The sequence below is a fragment of the Tinamus guttatus genome, unplaced genomic scaffold (assembly GCF_059628265.1).
Source record: "Tinamus guttatus ecotype Peru unplaced genomic scaffold, ASM5962826v1 Tinamus_guttatus_pri_ptg000093l, whole genome shotgun sequence".
NCBI lineage: Eukaryota > Metazoa > Chordata > Aves > Tinamiformes > Tinamidae > Tinamus > Tinamus guttatus.
Genome location: NW_028288627.1, coordinates 392196 through 410924, shown reverse-complemented (window position 1 = coordinate 410924; position 18729 = coordinate 392196). Strand labels below are relative to the sequence as shown.

Genomic DNA, 18729 nt, shown 5'->3' with positions numbered 1-18729 from the left:
GTGAGGAAAATGTCGCCTTCATAGTAATGAGCTGCAACGGCTTAATTCCAGTGGAGTCAGGAGGTGACAGTAATTAAAAGCGAAATCTTAGTCACAGCAATGAACATGAGAGAGCAAATGACCGATTAGGAACTAGATCAGAAACATCCAAAATGTTGCGGCTGGGTAAGAAACACGGTGCGTGAGGCCTGATGGGCAGAGGAATGTGATGAAGGGCAAGCAAAGCCCAGGCGAGGAGGAGCGGGGGCGAGCTCCGCGGGTTCTGGCCATTGCTTCAGCAGCGTCATTACGGTGCGGTTAACAGCCGGCAGGAAGCCGGGGGCTGTAGTGAGAGCTAAATGGTCTCTGTGGGGTCTGATAGCCAAGACCAAGTTGTCTGAGAGCAGCTAAGCTTCATTTCTCGCAAATTTACATCTCATAGAGGTGCCTGAATGAGGCTTATCTGATGCTTAATAAAGGCTGAAGCAGAGTAGTCGTGTTTTGTGTTGTGGATGCAGAAACAGGATCTTTGTTCTGCCCATTCTTGGTGCCATCAAAGGGCCAAGGAAGTATCTTTAGGGAACTGATAGAACAAGGGAAGGGAGGGGAACAAGCAAATAAAGAACAATAATAATTGAAGAAGCAGTGAGGAACAAGCAAGGAGAGCTTTAAAGGATAAGGAAGCAAGCAAGATGGAGAAATGTCTCAGGCTGGGACAGGGTTTGGGACTGGCAAAGGGATCACATGTGCCCCAGCGATCCCTTGTGCAGACTCGCACAAACCTGCAGGCCTTGCTCCTGCCCTTGGCCTCGCTCAGGTTGGTGCCGGTGTGGTGCCGTGTTGCCAGAGCAGAACGGTAAGCCGTATTTAATTTTCTATCCTTAAGTGACAGTCCTGAAGCATCTCATTTTTTTCTTCCTTTGCCCCCAGCTCTCTTCAGCCTTGCTTTTTGATGCCGTTTATGCTGTGGTGAGTGCTGTGCAGGAGCTGAACCGGAGCCAGGAGATTGGTGTGAAGCCCCTGTCCTGTGGATCTGCCCAAATCTGGCAGCACGGCACCAGCCTGATGAACTACCTGAGAATGGTGAGAAGGGACTGAAGTTTGCCACGGTGTCGCTAGCTAGTGCTTTTCCCTGCCAGCAGCAAAAAATGTGTACGTACACGTTGATGCCGGCAGGGTTTTCAAGTGCAGATATTGGTCTGTTTGAAGGTAGCACTGGGGATGAAAAGAGAAGAGATCCAGGAGGTGGTTTGTCATTGGCCTTGGAACGACATGAAACTGCAGGAAAAAAAAAAGAAAGAAATTCAATGAATTAAAAAAAATAGTAGTGAATGTTTCTAAGTGATTTGAGCCCTGTTTTGAGTGAACTTAAGTTGATATAAGGTCAAGCAGTACAACTGCTCAAAGATCAGTGCCAAGAGGTGAGTTTCCCTATGGAGGGGTTTGGTCTCCTTTGAACCTGAAAGCATCGGTTACTGAAATAGATCAAATGTCTTTCTGGCACAAGAGCAGACCCCCAAGTTTCAGCTCCGTGAAATGGTTGGAGTTTGTCGCTCTGATCCCTCAGAACAGAACGTAAGCTGTATTTTTAGACTGGAGGCATGTGGGAGGAGCATACTTTCTGAAGTGTGCTGTTTAGGATGCATCTGAAATGACACAAGAAGAAGAAATTTCAAGCGACATTTCGTTGAAGAGAGGATCAGCCAGACCTGAACCTTATGGTGCTTTGGCCCAGGCATGTGAACCTTGCTTTAAATTTCACCCTTAGCCAAAGGCAAGTAAATTTTCCAGCTTCCCTTGGCTCTTCCAAGAGGCTCCTTAGTCAGTCCAGTAATGGTTAGCGCACTGTGCTTGCTGAAAAGATGTTCCAGCAGCAAGCGAGCAACATTTAGTCTGCACAGCGAGGCTACACGATCACCTCAGCTCCCTTTGCAACATGCTTCTGTGTTGAACACGAACCCGATGCAGTGAAACAGCATGTAACAGTTTGTGGAGGAATCCCCAGCTGATAATGTAGGAAGATGCAGTTAAAAGCTGGAGCTTGCAGCAGAGCTGCATGTTGTTATCCCTGGGATGGGGACAGGCAGCAAGGGGCTGGGGAGGGGAAATGTCCAGGTGTGCTGCAGCTTTCCCAGGTGACTTCTCTGCTCCACTTGCCTCCATGCCACCCTAGCCAGGCTCTGAGAGCTGCATATAACCCAAATTTCTCTGCCGTCCTGTTTTTGGAGGGAGAGGCTGGGTGCTTGGGCGCCGCGGGTGAGCTGTCCCGATGGGCGCTGTAACTCACCGTCTCTTGGACAGGTAGAATTGGAAGGTCTCACCGGCCACATCGAATTCAACAGCAAAGGGCAGCGATCCAACTACGCCTTGAAAATCCTGCAGTACACGCGCAGCGGCTTCCGGCAGGTAGGACTGGCCCCGCTGGCCCGGCTCCTCGCGCCTTGCTTCGTAAGCCTGTGGGGGTGCCCCGGTTCAGGATGATTTCGGTTTGGTTCAGATGGGGATAAAGGTGAGCATTGCCCAAGAAATGTGGAAAATGGTTATATCAACCTTTCTGAGCTACTCTTCTGCTCCCGTGAGGGAAAATGAAGGGGGAAATTCCATGTCAGCTGCTGCACGCCATCTGTGCTTGGTATGTGGCATGCCGGAGTAGCTGCAAGATAATTTACCTCTAATTTATGTGCGTGAATCTCTGTAACTTGCTTGCTTATCTCAGACTCAGACTTGCTTCTTGTCACAGTGCTTGTAGGCTCCTCATGTGGTTAGCCCTTTTCCACCGCTCTGCTTTCTCTCTGAGAGATATTTTCTGGTCTGAGCTAAAGTAGGGACACTCATGGTACCACAGGTAGGGGGCTGATGAGACAGAAGGACACGTCTTGACAATTAGCATTTTATTGGAGATAAACCTCTTTCAAGAAACATTGGAGTCCTGGAAAGTGGATTTTCGTCTGTCTTATTTCCGTGCTGACAGCTTTAGACCTCCCCTTTTCTCAGGCGTTGCCACCTCTTTAGAACACCATAGAGAGCAAGCCATCTTATCCCACACCAGCATAGCACTTTAACATTAGGAAATCTCTTCTGCTGCCAGGGATGTTACTTGCCAGCTCTTGCATGTCAGGTGACAGTTCAGCTTTGATGTCGCCCATAGCTCGTTGTGAGTGAGCAGAGGATCAGGGTGGCCTTTTCCCCACAGTAAGGTCTCTTATAGCACCATTGCCCTTTTAATCATTTCCTTATCCCAGCATATTTTGAGTAAAAGTGACATGTCCAAAGTCGTCTGTGTTAATAAGACCATCCATTCGGCTGCAGCAGGGGAGCCAAAAGCTTTAATACCGGCTCTGCTTGCTATGTTTTTCATGTGCAGTGCCTGGTGGCACATCCCAAAGAAAATGGGGTCTATGGCCCATCTCCTCTGAGGCAAGAGTCTCTGCTCTTCCTCAGCAATCCCCAACTGCCAGCCCCTCCAGGCATTTCCAGCGGTTGGGCTGCTCCATGCAAACCTCTAAAACCCATCTCCTGGTCCTGGATCCGGCAGCTTTTCCCAGCTATCTCCCTGTGGAATCAGCCGGAGCCACAGGGCCGGGGCATAACATCTGGCATGGTCGCCCACACGGTCTTGCCCTGCTCTCCCTCCCCGTATCCTTTGGGAAACCAAAGGCCTTGGGGCTGGATGGCTCTGCCGTGCCACAGATGGTTATGTTCTTCTCTGCCATCCAGGCTTGTTGTAATGAAAATAACTGAATAAATCCTTAAAAATCATTTAATTAAACCCACCGTGAGGCGATGGGGTGAGGAACAAATATTCACATCCTGGAGACAATTGTGTTCCCGAGGGTCATATTAACTGATTTGCACAGGCTCTTGTTTGAAACACATTTATTCCCTCCTTTTTTTTAATCAAGCTCACGCTCTTTGCCCATTTCTCTCTCTCTCCCTCTCTCTCTTTCCATCTATCGAAGCCACAGGGACTTTCAGCTCATCAGCTTTGATAGAGAATTCACCAAGTCTTGAAGCTGATCCAGATCTCAGCCAGCAAACAAATCAGAGACACTTAGATTTTCAAACCTTGCCATTGCTTTTGGGCAGGGAGAGACAGGGATTTTTAGCATTTAATTTTTAATATATTTATGTAACGCACCAAATATGTTTTTCCTGATTTAGCTTAACTAGTGGAAATTTTTCCCCAGCTGTATGAGAGCTGCTGTCTGTTCGCAGGATGCCTGATAAAGCACAGACTCATTAATGTGTCGGTGATCCACAGGCCTGACAAGGGCTGGGTTTGTAAATGTCTTCTTTTTATTTTTTCCCTTTCTTTTCCCCTTTGAAAAAAACAACACTTTGCAGCAGGTTTCTGATGAATGCTTTGCAGTAAAACAAGGGCTAAGGTTTGGTGTTGTAACGAGGTAGGGGGGAGTGAAGGAGATATTCTTTGCAGGACCCCAGGAAAGCAGATGAGGGAGAAAGGAGCTCTCTGGGACAGCCCCCTGCAATGGCCTTGATGTTCCCTGCTCTGGCTGTTCCCTCTTGTTCCCTCCCTGTCCTAGACATGGCCAATGAGCTGCTATTTAGCTAGAGGGCTTTAAGGCTGCCCTGACCCAGAGCTGAGGCATGAAGGTTGCCTAACTGGTGTGGCAATGATGAGTTGCAGATGAGCTAGCAGCTAATAGCTTCGAGACCCTCCACGATCCCTGCCACGTCAAAACTTCTTAACTTATATGCAGCTAATCAGTCTCGATGGGACTTGATCCTCTAGCTATTACCTCGAGGGAGAAATCGGGGACAGATCCTGCAGAGAAGCGATGCTTTCTGCCTCCCAGGGCACAGTGAAATCAGCGCGTCCCTGAGTCGGGTCCTTTCTGGACTAAGCCAAGTGTTGATCCTGTCCTTCCAAGGAATCTCCGGGAATTACAGGGTTTCAGGGGATGGTAGGTGGTCTCAGAGATGAATTGCATGTGTATTGGTGGTCTTACAGGTTTGAGAAGGTAGCCCTGTCCCATGCTCCTTCTGGAAAGGCCTTGTTGGCGTCAGTGTCCTTCAGGAGTGTCAGGAACATGGCAGGCTTGCGTGGTGTCTTCTGAGGGGGTTTCTTTGCTAGTTTGCCTCTTTTCCACACAAAGATGCCAATGGCCTCCTCTTTTAGGCACCTACCTAAAAGTATCCGTCTTGTTGTGTATCTTACTGGAACAGTCCCTTTCCCATTGGCACTGACGAGGATTCCCAAATGCACACCAGGTGAAAACTGGTTGCATGTGCTCTCTTTCCTTTTCCTGGGGACATGGAGGAGCAAGGAGGTCACCAGTGCAATCTACAGGACTGAGGCTGTTGTTCAGAGCCCTGTCAATATCTGTCTTTCCACAGTGGGAGTCTCCTGCCTCTTTTAAGAGATCCATATTCAGGACGTGAATTTTGGTTGAGGAGTGGAGCTGGTAAGTGCCCCCAGTGCCTCTGAAGTTTATGGAGCATCCCCTCCAAGTCATCCCTCCCTGCCACCAGCTTCCCTGCAACCGGCTTGCCTGCAGGGCACCAAGCAGAAGACTTCATTAGCATCATTAGTGTGAGCAGTATTTTGTCACATCGTGCTACAAGGAGCTTGAAAGCCCCAGCGTCATTAGCGTTCACCATCTGATCTGGAGGAGCTGAACGCGTTGAAGGAGCAAGGCTGGAACACTGCACTTCGTCTCGCATCAGGCACTGGCAATTTCCTATGAGAAATCTTTAAGTGTCACCGTTTCCAAGAACGCCTGTTGTGGAGCAGCTAATTTGAGAAATCTTGCCTACCTGTGGAAATGGGGAAGTGTCACGAGCAATGTCACTTTCGTGCTTATTCCATGCTCGCGCACTTGCTCTTTTGGCTGGCTTCCGTGTTAGCTTCCTGCCTGGTGACAAGGACACGTAACAAGAAACACCTCTTGCCCTGAGGCGGTGGGCATCCCTTACACCAAGGATACACCAAGGGATGTGGGGGTCTGCAGCGAGCTGGACAGCAGGAGGAGACGGATGGAGATGTCCCCATCGGGGCTGTGTGCTGTCACATGCCACCAAGTTGCCTTAGCCCTGTCCTAAAGGTACAGAGCTCCAGCTTGCAATCAAGGGGCTATGTAGCTCGCTCTCTGCTCTGCTGGAAAAGGTACTCACTTCAGCGCCTCTGATCATTAGAAACCCTCCTTTAATTTTCAGCCTGTTTATTCCTGGCTGGTTTACATCTATTTATTTTTGTGCCAACACTATCGTTTTAGCTTCAAAAGCTGTTCTACCCTTTGCTATGGGCCTCCTCCACCTGCTGTATTTATATTAACCAATCACATCCTCTTTTGAAAACTCCTGAATCCTAAAAACTCCTGAGTGCTCGTCCAGAGCCTTAACAACAGGGCCATCTTACCCAAGCCTGAATAGAACATTAGATTGTTTTCTAAAGCGTTTTTCAGATTAACATGTTTGCTGTTTTTCAGAGGTCCTTTACACGTAAATAGTGATGATGAAAATCACCTTGGCCTCCGTCTTGCAGTGAGAGAGAGCTTGAGGATTCCAGATACATTCTGACACATTAAACTTCAGAAACACCAAACTGTGTGAGGACACAAATAGTGTTGTTATCGTGCTGCCAAGGGGGTCAGTGGTGAGCTGGAAAAAGCCCAGAATGAGGTGGAAGAACCCGCAGAAGTGTTTAGCCTTGGCGCCGTGTTGAAAGCAAGGTCAAATGCACTGCGCTGTCAGAGGAGGAGGCAGTCAATTAGTCTCAATATGCCAGCAGGGGAGGGACAAATTTGAGAACAGTGAGGGCTGTTGAAATTAAAGTTAATCTGTCACTAATCTCTGGTGGTGAAAACTGGAGGAAAGAAAAATTAGGCAGTGTTTATGACTGATCACTCACTCAGAGATGCAATTGCTGCAGAGGGTCTTTTGCCTGGCAATCGCAGCAAAAGCTTTGTGCAGAGCCAAGGAATGCAAAGCAGACAAAATCCATCCTGTTGCACCTGTACAATTTAAGCCGTGCTCCAAGTGCTTTGTGTCCATGAAGCGAACAGTAAATCTCCTGGTCTGGGACTGTCCTTCCTGGAGATTAGCTCAGAGCTGCAGTGTCACCGTGCTGCTACAAGCTCGTTGTAGTTAAGGCCCAATGAGCTGTCAAGAGAAACGGGCTCCTGCCTCTGCTCCCGGTGCTCTGACACATCCGTCACTGCCCTGATCTCCCTGTTTGTCAGACAAGGCTAATGAGCGCTCAGTGCCTCTCGTGCTCCTAGTGAGCCTTGAAGAGTTAATGCTTGCAAAACACTTGGAGGTCCTTGCTGTGATAAGTGCTTTTAGCAGAGTGATATTAATATTGTAGAGGGGGCTGGACTGACAACTGAGGAATAATCTTTGTTGTGTTATCTGCAGAGTAAACAAGACCTCCTATAGGGACTCGGCTGCCTCTACCTAAGCAGCTACATCAAGGTGCCTCTACCCCAGCCAGGAGTGGAGGGAAATGCATGCAACTGTTCTTGCTTTCCATGCCTTTCTGTAGAGACTTGGAGTGTAACCAGTCTGGTTCTTGCTCCCCCATTGCCCACTTGTTGCTTTGCCTAGAGACAAGGAGACTGGAATTAGGATTTGGAGGTTTTTGAGGCTCTTCAATTGCTTGAACCTACAGCCGAGAGGGGAGAAAAAAAAAAAAAAAAAGGACTTGGCCTTTTTCTCAGCTTCCAGAGCAATTCAAGTGTCCATCAGCAGTATGGCCTAGCTGCAGTTTCATGTATGTTCCACTCAGATGTACAAGCTGGGGAGTGAATCTGAGGTCTTCAAGCCATCAGTCATGCCAGAGGAAAAGCACTGAGTACATGGGGCAAATCCTGGGGCGGTGTAAATCAGCATGGTTTCCATCCATTTCCGTGATGATGCACTAGCCTGGACCTTAGCTCTGCGTTGCCTTCCACCCACGTCTTTGGATGTAATAGGATTACTCTTTGAAGGAAGAGAAATTGATTTGTTCCTACCAGCCTGACAACTGTGGCACAGAAAAAGGATAACCTGCCTGAGACCGACAGTGTCCCTGACTGCTTGTATCAGCGTGACAGAATTGTGGAGCAGATGTTGGAGGTGCTCATCTCCCTGTCCAGTCCTCTGAGGGAGCTTAGGCTCTGGAAGACTAAAATTAGGTTCTGTGAATATTCCTCCTCCTCAGCCACTGGTTAGGTTGCGTCACAGCTGAGTCACGACGTTCTCCTGAGTGCTGGGGGGGGACTGTCCCCTCACACTGATGGCGTGACTTGGGTTTCCTGCAGTGGCACGGATGCTTCATGAGGTGAATTAACCTGTCCATGGAGCTGTTGGGCATGATGAGCTTCAAATAAGTGGTTTAAGGTAGTTAATCATAGTAGTTGGCATCCATTATAGCAGGTAGAGAACAAATGAGTCACAGTGTAGCACTGCTGAGAACATGGCTTTATTTTATACCTGCTCTTAAGGTGAAGGTGCTTGATCAAGGTCAGAAGATGTTGTGCCCCAGATCAATGCCACTGGTCTTTGGTTCTTAGTAGCAGAGTCTGTGATGCTGCGATAGTCCTTTTGAAGTGTTTGTTTTCTACAAGAATTGATAGCACTCTCTACCAGCTTTTAATGGCACTTTGTGGAGGAGAATAAGAGATTGTGGTTGTGTTCAGGCAGGTGAAATCCTTTGCTGGAAGTCACAGAGACAGTGGAAAGTGATGCTGGCCATGGGGCTGCCGGCCCCATTGCTGTGGTGCGGACGCCTGGGACCCTAAATACCTCTTCCAGGGCTGGCTTGGTGGTTGCCAGTCACCAGAGCCATATGGTGGATGCGTACAGTAATTTGCCCTGTAAATTTGATTATCGTGCTCTTTGTCTTTACAGATTGGCCACTGGCACGTTTCCGAAGGGCTCAGCATGGACAACAGAATCTTCTCCTCCAACATATCAGACAGCTTGTTCAATACCACGCTCATTGTCACAACCATCCTGGTAAGTGAGGGGGTCACCTACAGTTCCCATTAGCTCTTTGCCAGCCCAGTGTTTAGGGGTGTCAATCAGCTAGAATATTATTTCCTCCTCTTCCCCCCTCGGCCCCCAGCATGCAGCATTGCACACTGATTTTATAAAGAACAGACCATCAAATCTCTAATTACAGCACTGAGGACAATTCATGACAGTGTAATTAAACTCAAGTTGATGTTTCATATGGAAATGATATTTGATGAGTTCAGAAGCAGCTGGGGAGAGGGCTGGGATGGGGATAAGTTGCCATTATACATTCATTTGTGAATGATGTTCTTGTTCTGTGTACAGCTGGTAAGTTGGAAGGGACAGTTGTCCCTTCTATCCATAAAAATTACTAAAATTGTCTTCCATGGGTGTAACCTGAGACTCTGCATCTACAGGCACTACTGTCCTCATATAATGACATTTCCCTTTCATTTGCTTCTTATCCAGCACTCTGCTAGCTATCCCGTGACTTTTTCTTCCAGTGCCTCTGTTCCTTCTTAAAGACGCTGTAAATCTTGAAGCACTCTAGGTGCTTTTGTTCCCACTAAGTTTGTCTGAAAGAGAGCCAAAATAGAAAAGCCTATCTTCCTTTTTTTTGCCCTATCCTTGCCCAAGGAAGTTGGGATCTGTTATCTCCTGCTGTAACTTAGAGCAGTCACTAGGCTGCTTTATCTACTAGTTGGAAAAAGTGACCAAAGTATGATCCCTAAGCTCTGGCTCATTCCCTAATGTGGCCTAAATTTGCTGCATATCCCTGGCATGGCCAAGGAATACCGCTGTAGAAACGGCTCTGTTAGCTTTACGCTCCCTTGGGTTCCCAGGGGCTGCTTGCAGCAGCATTCAGGCTCTCTTACAGCCCCATCAAATGGAGATACGTGGGCAGGAGATGGCTCTGGGTGCGCGTTGTCATCCTCGTGCCCCTGCGTCTTGGCGCTGTGCTGCGGGGACTCCTCGGCTAAGATGGGAATGACAGCTGCCCAGTTTCGATGCAGGAAAACCCTTACTTAATGCTGAAGTGGAACCATCAGGAGCTGGAGGGCAACGACCGCTACGAGGGCTTCTGCGTGGACATGCTGAAGGAGCTGGCGGAGATCCTGCGCTTCAACTACAAGATCCACCTCGTTGGTGATGGAGTGTACGGAGTCCCGGAGGCAAACGGCACGTGGACAGGGATGGTCGGGGAGCTGATAGCTCGGGTAAGTGAATTAGCTGCTCTCTTTAGCTGAGCTCGAGCGGGACTTGGCAGTGAAAAGCTCTGATGGTTTATTAAGTGCTCTGAGATGATAAGGTCAAATTTGGGTTTTAGCTCATTTGTGAGACTCTGACAGGAGGATCTCCATTTAATGGAGTCTCCTAATTGCAAATGCATTTGTGTCATTGTGACAGCGTTTGAAGTAGACCAGCTAGCACCCAGTCGGGGGGCTCTGTCAGGGGATGTTCACTTCTGCTGGCAGATTGGCCCGGAATTTGGCCTGGAATTTGAGATCCCTGAGTAAGAGCTGGTTGTAGAACTGTGGGAGGGTTTTTTTGTTGTTTTTTTTGTTTGTTTGTTTTTTCCCCTGAGCGGAAGAGAAATGAATGAAAACTCGAAGTAGGCCAGTATGCAGACTCCGGAGTTGGAAATTGTAGAAAACTTACAATAACAGGCTTTTTGGACAGGGAGTAAACACCACATTTGTACCCAGCAAAGTTTTGACGGATTTGTTTCAACACCTCAACTTTTGGTATCATTTTCGGAGAGGAATATTCTGGTTTGCTTGAAATCCGTAGATGCAGTTCTTTTCACAGCTCTCATCCGAGGTGTTGCAGCACAGCAGCTAGACTGAAAGCATGATGCTTTTTTTCTGGGTTTGACAACAATTCTGTGTTCGTGTGTGCTCGCTCAGGCTGTGCCCCTGTGTCTGCTCGTGTTTTGCTCAACACCTAAGGGTAGCACTTCCCCAGGGATCCCGAGGCTCAGACTTCCTGAAACACCTCAGCCAAAGGTCTGTAGTTGGGATCGGAATGAGGGACTTCAGGTCACGCAGGACAGGGAACGTACTGACTCCAAATCCCTTCTTGACCAACATCCTCTCTCCCGTAGCATCCTCTCCTCCACAGAGCAGTAGCATTTGGTGCCAGCTGAAATTCCACCTCCGTCTGGCTCTTCTAAAGAATTTTCTGTACGGTTGTTTGCAAATGCTCTGGGCTATTGGCATAGTTTTTATACATCTATATTTATATATACATATATGTATGTACATATACAAATACGTATAAAACTGTTCAGCGATGTTTCTTTTGGGAGGCAAGCAGGAAGGCACGCAAAGCAGCGGGTGATCTCTGCAGACCAAGGGAAGGAAGCGCCATCAGATTTTTGGCCGATAACCTTGGCAGTGCCTCTCTATTAAACGGGAACTTCTGGAGGATTTTTGTTTTTTGTTGTGGGTAGAGATAAGTGTTTTAACTTCATCTTCACATAGAAACAATTTATTTCCTCTTCAGCTCTAGCCTTATTTAGGAGGATTTTTTGCTTCAGCAGGACAGCTGGCAAATCCTGTGTGAAGCTGAATCAAAAATGAGAGAAGAGAAAACACTTTCTCTGCTTTGTTCTTGTTAAACCATTTAGAGTAATTCTATTAATTTCAGATAGTTTTTTATTGTTCCTGGGAACTGCAGTTTGACTTAGTTCAGCCAGGGCAGATCTGGCTGTGTTCATGCTGTTGTATTTATTTGGGATTGTTTGGGATTTTGCCTTTTGAAGTCATTTCACTGTCCTAAGAAGTCCCATTTGTTTGTGATAGCCCAGAAGAGAGTTTGTCCTTGTTCCAGCTTCTTATGTATTTGTGAAACTACATCAAGGACCACTCCTAATAGAAGAGCTAGGAGATGGTATGTTGGCTTTCTCAGTGAATTTGTTTCCTGCGTGAGAGCTCTGCACCAGATTCTTTGTTCCCTGCTGCATTAGCCCAAGAAAGTGATTCTTACCTTTCCTACCTGTCCCTGACTGGTTGGTCAGAAATATGAGGTTTGTGTGGCGTGCCATGACCAGAAGGTCAGTAAAAACCCCAGATGTGTGTGGTACCTTTCCACTACATGGGTTTTTGTGCGTGTGTCTAATCTGAGGACTGTCCTCAGAGCAACTGTAGGCTATATGGGAAAAGCATTTCATTTTATTGCTTCTAAATTAACCAGCCATTGATTTATTCTTATGTGCTGAAAATTCTATTACAGCTAATTGTGCACTATAATATGATTGAGAGGAAGCTATATAAACATAAATTCGTTGTTGACCCAAATTCACAAGTACATATCTTATCGACCTGCTCGCAAAAGTAATTAAGAGCTAAGGAACACGGGGAGCGGGACAGCCTGGGGGTTAGTGGACAGGCTGCACTACTGCCACATCTGGGTCAGCAATTGGACTCAAAGCCTGTCAGTTTTCTTATGAGCTGATGGAGGTTTGGCTTGGGAAAAATCACTTGCTAGGGCTTAGATCTCTTCCTGATTGAAAGATGTCCCAAACTGGGAAAGACCGGTCCTGCTGGGGATTGAAGGCAGGAAGACTGAGCTTCTTTCTGGGCTCCATCAGTGAGAAGGGGCGTGAAAGCCCTTCCTGGATGGCGTACAGTTCCCCTGTTAGCTTTGCCAGGTCCTGGGACAGAACACTTCAGTCTCAGGCAGTTAGGACGACACTTTACAGGTGTGCTATCTGTACCAAGAAAAGCAGAAGAAACAGTAAATCTTGTTGTCTGCTCTTGTTCAGTGTCATTGCCTCCAGGGACAATAGGGAAGGGCTGAAGGAATTATGTTTCAATTCTTGCCGTTGTTGTATAGTATCTCTCTTCGAGTCCCAAATGGTTGTCTCGTCTTCTCTTTCTTTGCTTTCCATTACATCCTTGAGCTGGAATGAATTCACTAGTCTGGTATGAGCCAGTGAATGAATTTTCAAGGCAACACAACAGCTTTCTCTCTGTTTTGCTACAACTGTATTTGCTGTCTCGGTTGTGGCTTGTACCTTGTGCCTGTATGTGCATCACCAATGAGCACTAGTGGTGAGCTGCCTTGCTGTCTTGGCCAGGGTGAGGTGGGCTTGTGCCGAGAGGTCCCTCAGCAGCAATTCCTGCAAATACTCAGAGCCGCTGGTGGAGAGCAGAGCTTGCCTGAGCTAATAGGGGGTGGTTTGGCTGGGTTTTGCCAGGAAGCTTTACTGGCAGGTGTCTGAAACTGCAGTGCTTCTGCAGAGCCTCCTAGGACATCTCAGCTCTGCTGCAGGCAGGGATCAGGCCCCGGGCTGCTGGCTGCCCCTGCCCGGAGCACCTGGCTCTGCTCCCGTGACTGGTGCACATGCAGAAGACCTTGCAGGTCTCGTGCCCCAAGAACTGGCTCTGACTTCGGAGCAGCGATGCTAGGAACTGAAAGGACCTTTTGGCTTCAGGGGCTGAGGTTGCATCTTCGTTGCTGGCGGCCAGGTGCACGCAAGGTGTTTTGCAGTCAGGTAGATTGGCCCTCACCTTGGTTCTCTCCAAAGCAGGAATGGCAGGAAGGGGATGGGAGCAGAAAGGAGGGAGACGTTATTTCCAACCTGGAAGAGTCCCGCTCCGCGCTGGGGAGTGGGTGTTGGTGCTCAGTGAGAAGAGCAGTGCGTGGGCGAGGGGAGCGGGCGGGCGGCATCGGCAGAGCTGACGTGCACGGCGGGAGGAGGCTGCGGAGGGGGCGAGCGGGAAGCGAGGCGGCTCGGGGCGTGCACAGGGTGCAGAAGTGCCGAGTAAAGCCCATTCCCCCCCAGATCCTTCGTGTCATCCATAAAATGCTACCGGGGAGAACTGGAAGTGCCAGGGCTTGCAGAGCTCCCTCTCTAGCTAAGATGCGCTGACCTCAGTGAGGTCTGAGAAGCTGCCTGAACGTCAGGAGGCAAAGTTGAAAGCATGAAATGGATGATGTTCAGGCAGAGAAAATGCTGCATGTGATTCCCAGATAGGAGTTTATTGCTGTCAGAAATCAGCTCTTAACTTGCAGGACTCCTGAGCCAGGAGGGAGGGTCAGTCTTGGACAGAGCACAGCCGAATGGGGCTGTGAGGACTGCAGGTCTCTGCTGCGGGACGCGTCTGGCAGAGAAGGCAGATTTGCATTGAGTTGTGCATAGGTCAGAGCAGCCTGGAAGCCTCTGTGAGTTCGGATGCTGCCAGAAGTCCTGAAAGGACTGACGTTGGCTACGCAGGGAGCGAGCGAAAGGGATTCAAAGCCCTGACAGCCTTCACGCCTCCGCCAGGGCTGCGGTGCATCCGAGCAGGGGGAAGGTGCATCCTGTGGGAGCTGCCGCGGGTGGGAGACCGGCGAGTCTGGAGGCTTCCTGGAGAAGGGACCAGGGACACGAAGCACGAGGTGCCCAGGAAAGGGCCCAAACTGGGAAAGACCGGTCCAGCCCTGCAAGCGAAGAGGCAGAGGGAGGATTTGAATTATATTTCATGTAGGAAAGAGCAGCTTTCAAGATGCTGCTGCCTGTGTGATCTGGAAAGGCCCAAAATGGGGGATACTGGAGTGCACAGAGTTCCCTGATGGCATCCCTGTCACCACGAAGTGGATGGTGGCCAGGCGAGGGGCGAAGCCCCGATGGGGGGTGGCTGTCACGCTGCCGAGCAGGGTAAAGATGGGACCATGACGCTCCTTTGCACCCAGCCTTTATGCTGGCCTACGTTGGGGAATGAAAATGGCCCTACAGCTTAGAGAATTGCCTTTGATGTGGTGTATTTGACATGTATTGAGCATGTGATTTTGCTGGTGGAATTGTATTTGGTTTGGAGAACTGGAAGAAGAAACCCGTTGTCAGAATAAGCTGTGTCTTCATGAGGGGCTTTGCTGGCAGCACTCTCTCTGGGACAATAGTACCTGCAAACCCTTTTAAGTCAGACAAGAGAGGTTTAGGAAGCTTTAGGCTTTCCCTGCAGATAAAATTCCCTATGTGCCATGTTTCATAGATGAATTGATCCCATCTTTGTAATCTGCTGGTGTTTACATAGGGCTTAAATGCTCACACTCCATGCTATGATTATTGGTGCCTTTTAAAAACTCCGTGGGTAAATGTCTGGCTGGGCAGAAATTCTCCCTAGCTCGTAATTCATTCTGGCCTCAACCTCCAGGAATATAATAGCTGCTTGCAAACAATTGCAAAACCTGGCACTGAGCTTGTCCAATAAACCAATGCTGCACGGCCTGTGAAAGACACCTTCCCCTTGACCCCTGCACCTTATTTATGGGGAGTTTTGCAGCTCTCCTAGCCTTTCTTTTTCCTCTTCCTTCTCTTGCAAACCCAAAAACACTTCACTCCTTTTACCTCTCAAAGCTCCTACCTTCTATTGGTCCTTTCTGTCTGCTTGGCTTTAAAGGGGCAGGTACATTGGGAGGAGAAGGAAGGAAACATCTGGAGAACCTCTGCCAGGAGGCGGTTGATGCTATTGTTTTTTGCAGAATGTGGTTGCAGCAGCAGCAGATTCAGAGAGTGTGCTAAGAGTGGCATACGCACAGATTTGCCTTTGCACGGTGCATTTACAACTAGAGCATGGATCCTGGGAGATAAGCTGTGCATTTTATTGAGTCTTCAGGCCTTGATGGTGCCTTGGCTTCTGCACAGACCTTATGAAATCCAGAGACAGAAAAGTGCAAACTGTGTTTCTCCTCCCTCTCTTGATCCACATGTATAATCACCCTCCTGCAAAACAGGCAAACAAATATATACGGGAAAGGTTACTTTGCTTTCTACAGAAAGCAATTACAAACAATAAAAGAGCTATGGTAATAAAAATAATATTTAAAATTCAAATCCCTTATCTATATTCCAAGGCTATTAACATTGGAAGAATTTTTTTTTTCTTTTTTCCGTAATGTCATTTCCTTTGCAAATCCATCTGGATTATTTTTTTGCCCTGCATTTTTTTGGCGGCTGCTCTTCAATTTTGGAAGTCTGGGATTGGCAGGCTTTTAAGTTTCAGAATTTAGAGCGCATTGGTAATGATTCTGTTTTGTTACGATTTCCTACCTATGGTGCCCTGTCCCAAATGGAGGGACGCCCATCCTTTGGGAGCAGGGTGTTCCCCAGGGCCTGGCTCTGGTGCTTTCCCTGCCCTGCGCCTTGGCCTGATCTGGTGATCCTGATTTTTCTCTGCTTTCCTTTCCTCAGAAAGCCGATCTGGCAGTGGCTGGGCTGACGATTACTGCTGAGCGGGAGAAGGTGATTGATTTCTCTAAACCATTCATGACTTTGGGAATTAGCATTCTCTACCGAGTTCATATGGTAAGAGACTTATTTTATAACCGTTTATGTGGTTCCATTATTTGCATGCAAACGTGCCTGGTTATGGAAGAATAATGAATGACTCATAAAAATATTTTGGTTTCTTATTTAAACGCAAATGTGCTGGACCTTTTATTTCCTCCTTCTCGCGCGCTCTCTCTCAATTTCTCTGCCTTGTCTCAGCCTCAGCTCCTATCATTCAAACCCTGTTAGCTCCCTGTTCTCTCCAGGCATGCAGAACTCTGGGGCATTACAAGGGGTTTGGTGAGCAGAGGGCTCTTAGGTCAGTGCCATCCTGTCCCACAAGTAACTTTTTGGCACTGCGCAACCTGGGACTGATGGCAGAGCCCCTGGGACCTTGTCCAAGCCATGCATGTGGCATTGCTTAGGCTGTGGTGGATTCCCATTTCTCCTCCTGCGCTCTTATTTATAAAGCTCAGAAGGGGACAGATTTTCCCTGGTGACACCCATGTGTCCCAGGTGTCACTGCGGGCAAGCTGTGGCTCTGAGGCCATTTGTAACAGCGTGTTGCCTTATTCCCACTCTGTGTTTTGAACACATGTTCCGTGTGATGCCAAATGTGATGGGAATTAGCGTCTTGGTTTTTCCAACTTGACTGCTCAACAGTAGCAGCCAGAAGGGTGGAGTAGTTTGAGCTGCCCCCTCACTCAAATCGTAAGGCTGGTGAAGATGTAGTGTGAGCGGAAACAGACTTGCACATGCATCTCTGTGCTGAGTTTCTCCTGCCAAGAACAAACAAGTAATTAAAATGTAGTTAAAATTCTGTTTCCTCTGGTACATGCGGAATTTAGGATCAATGAGTTAAGTGATCAGAAAGGTTCAGAGACTCTTTTGTTCCTCTAGCAATCAAGTATGTGTGAATCCCCCATCTTCTGTCCCTTGCTTTATTCTGTCCCAGCTGTCCCCATGTTGCAGACTGTTTCTTTGGATGTCCCTTGGTTGCACATCGAATAGGGTCTGTTTGTTTTCACCAGATTCTTCCATGTGCATTTCTGCAGTTTGGGATTGGGTAACGTGCATGTTCAGTCTCTGATTTTCCGCTATAATCTTGTGCCAGGACAGCGTGAGGCTGATGTAGCTCCACTCCGGAGAATAGGAGTACAGGGTTTGCATGTGACCCGCTCTGTAAGTGCAGGGCGCTTGCTGTAGCTGCTGCACAAGCTGGATAGAAATGCACCTGATGTATCTAGTTAGCGCAAGCTCTACAGGGCAGGGACCATCTGCTCCTCCTCTGTGTTCGTTTAACAGCAGTGCAACAGGCTACCTTCCAGCCTGGTCCTTGGGCCTTAGAGAGTCTAGGAAGTGTTGGCCAGTGGTCCCTTGCTGTCATTGAGGACTTGGTCTTCATTACCATCGTAAAGGAGCCAGGTGGGACCTTCTGTGGTTGGATTGTCTGGATGTCGGGTGTCCAGGTGATGGCAGCAGGAATGCAGGGTCTCTCTTAGTCGGTGGTGTCACCACACAAGAAACTGTGTCTCTCTGTGGGGTCTTGAAAGCCCTCTCCTCCCTCCTCCCTCTCCAGCATTTAGAGATTCTTTGGCCAGACTTCTCCTACCCAGTGTGAGCAGAAAGCCTGAGAGCCGTGTGGCAATTAGCTAATTAAACTGGTAAATATTTATTCTACAAGGAGAGGCAAGGTAGCTAATTGCTCTGTGTTTCCTTCAAGGATTTGGTTTGCAGAGGAGGTGAAGGCAGCCCCACAGCCAAATCTGGTTTTATCCTCTCCCTTCTCCTGCCTCCTCCCACCCCAACAAACATATTTGCAGTGTCAAAAATTACCACTGTCCTATGTTAATCACGGTGCAGATGAGACTTTGCTTAATAAACAAGCACAAATAAAACCCTGGCTGAGGAGTTGCCTCCGTGCCCTAGTTGCCTCCCAATGTGATGACATTTTATTTTAATTTCGACATAACTCTAGCTGCAAATGAGTTCTCCCTCCCTGTCTCCTCCCTCCTCCCCCAGCTCAGCCACCACGCTGCATGTCTCTCTTATCGCACATAACCAAATATGGCAGCTTTAAATGGGGCTGTCATTCCTCTCAATTTCATTTGTTGTGATATAATCAAGTATGGATTTCTGACACGGGCCTCTAATAGGCTTTCTGACTTACGGGCTGCTGAAAGAAAAGGCTTGTTCTCTTTTATTATTTTTGTGCTCTGGCCGACGCGTGGGATCCGCGGACAGGTGGCGAGCCCCGAGCCGTCCCTCTGCTCAGCAAAGGGCTGAGAGCTGGTGTCCGGTGTCATTTCTGCACAGAGATATGTTGAAAATTTTGTGGGAGCCCTAGAGAGTCCTTACTGTGCTCTTTCTTTAGGTGAGACGATGCAAATTTGGCGAGTATGTTCGGAAAATGACATTTAGACCAACTAACCTAGGGCTGGGTTATCTGCCTGAGTCTACAGGCCAGGCAGGAAGGTCCCTTACAGACCTGCCATGTGTGAGCACACCCTGAGCTCAGCATCTCCTCCTCCACTCCT

The 18729-nt window shown here is 48.3% G+C and overlaps 1 protein-coding gene across 1 annotated transcript in view; it reads left to right on the top strand.

The window, feature by feature from the left end:
• Positions 1-18729, top strand: part of GRIK4 (glutamate ionotropic receptor kainate type subunit 4) — a 95291-nt gene that overhangs the window by 65015 nt on the left and 11547 nt on the right. Inside the window, exons 8-12 of the mRNA XM_010215193.2 lie at positions 910-1062; positions 2281-2385; positions 8830-8937; positions 9951-10154; positions 16115-16228. Coding sequence (XP_010213495.2) covers positions 910-1062; positions 2281-2385; positions 8830-8937; positions 9951-10154; positions 16115-16228 — 684 coding nt within the window. The remainder of the gene's footprint in view (positions 1-909; positions 1063-2280; positions 2386-8829; positions 8938-9950; positions 10155-16114; positions 16229-18729) is intronic.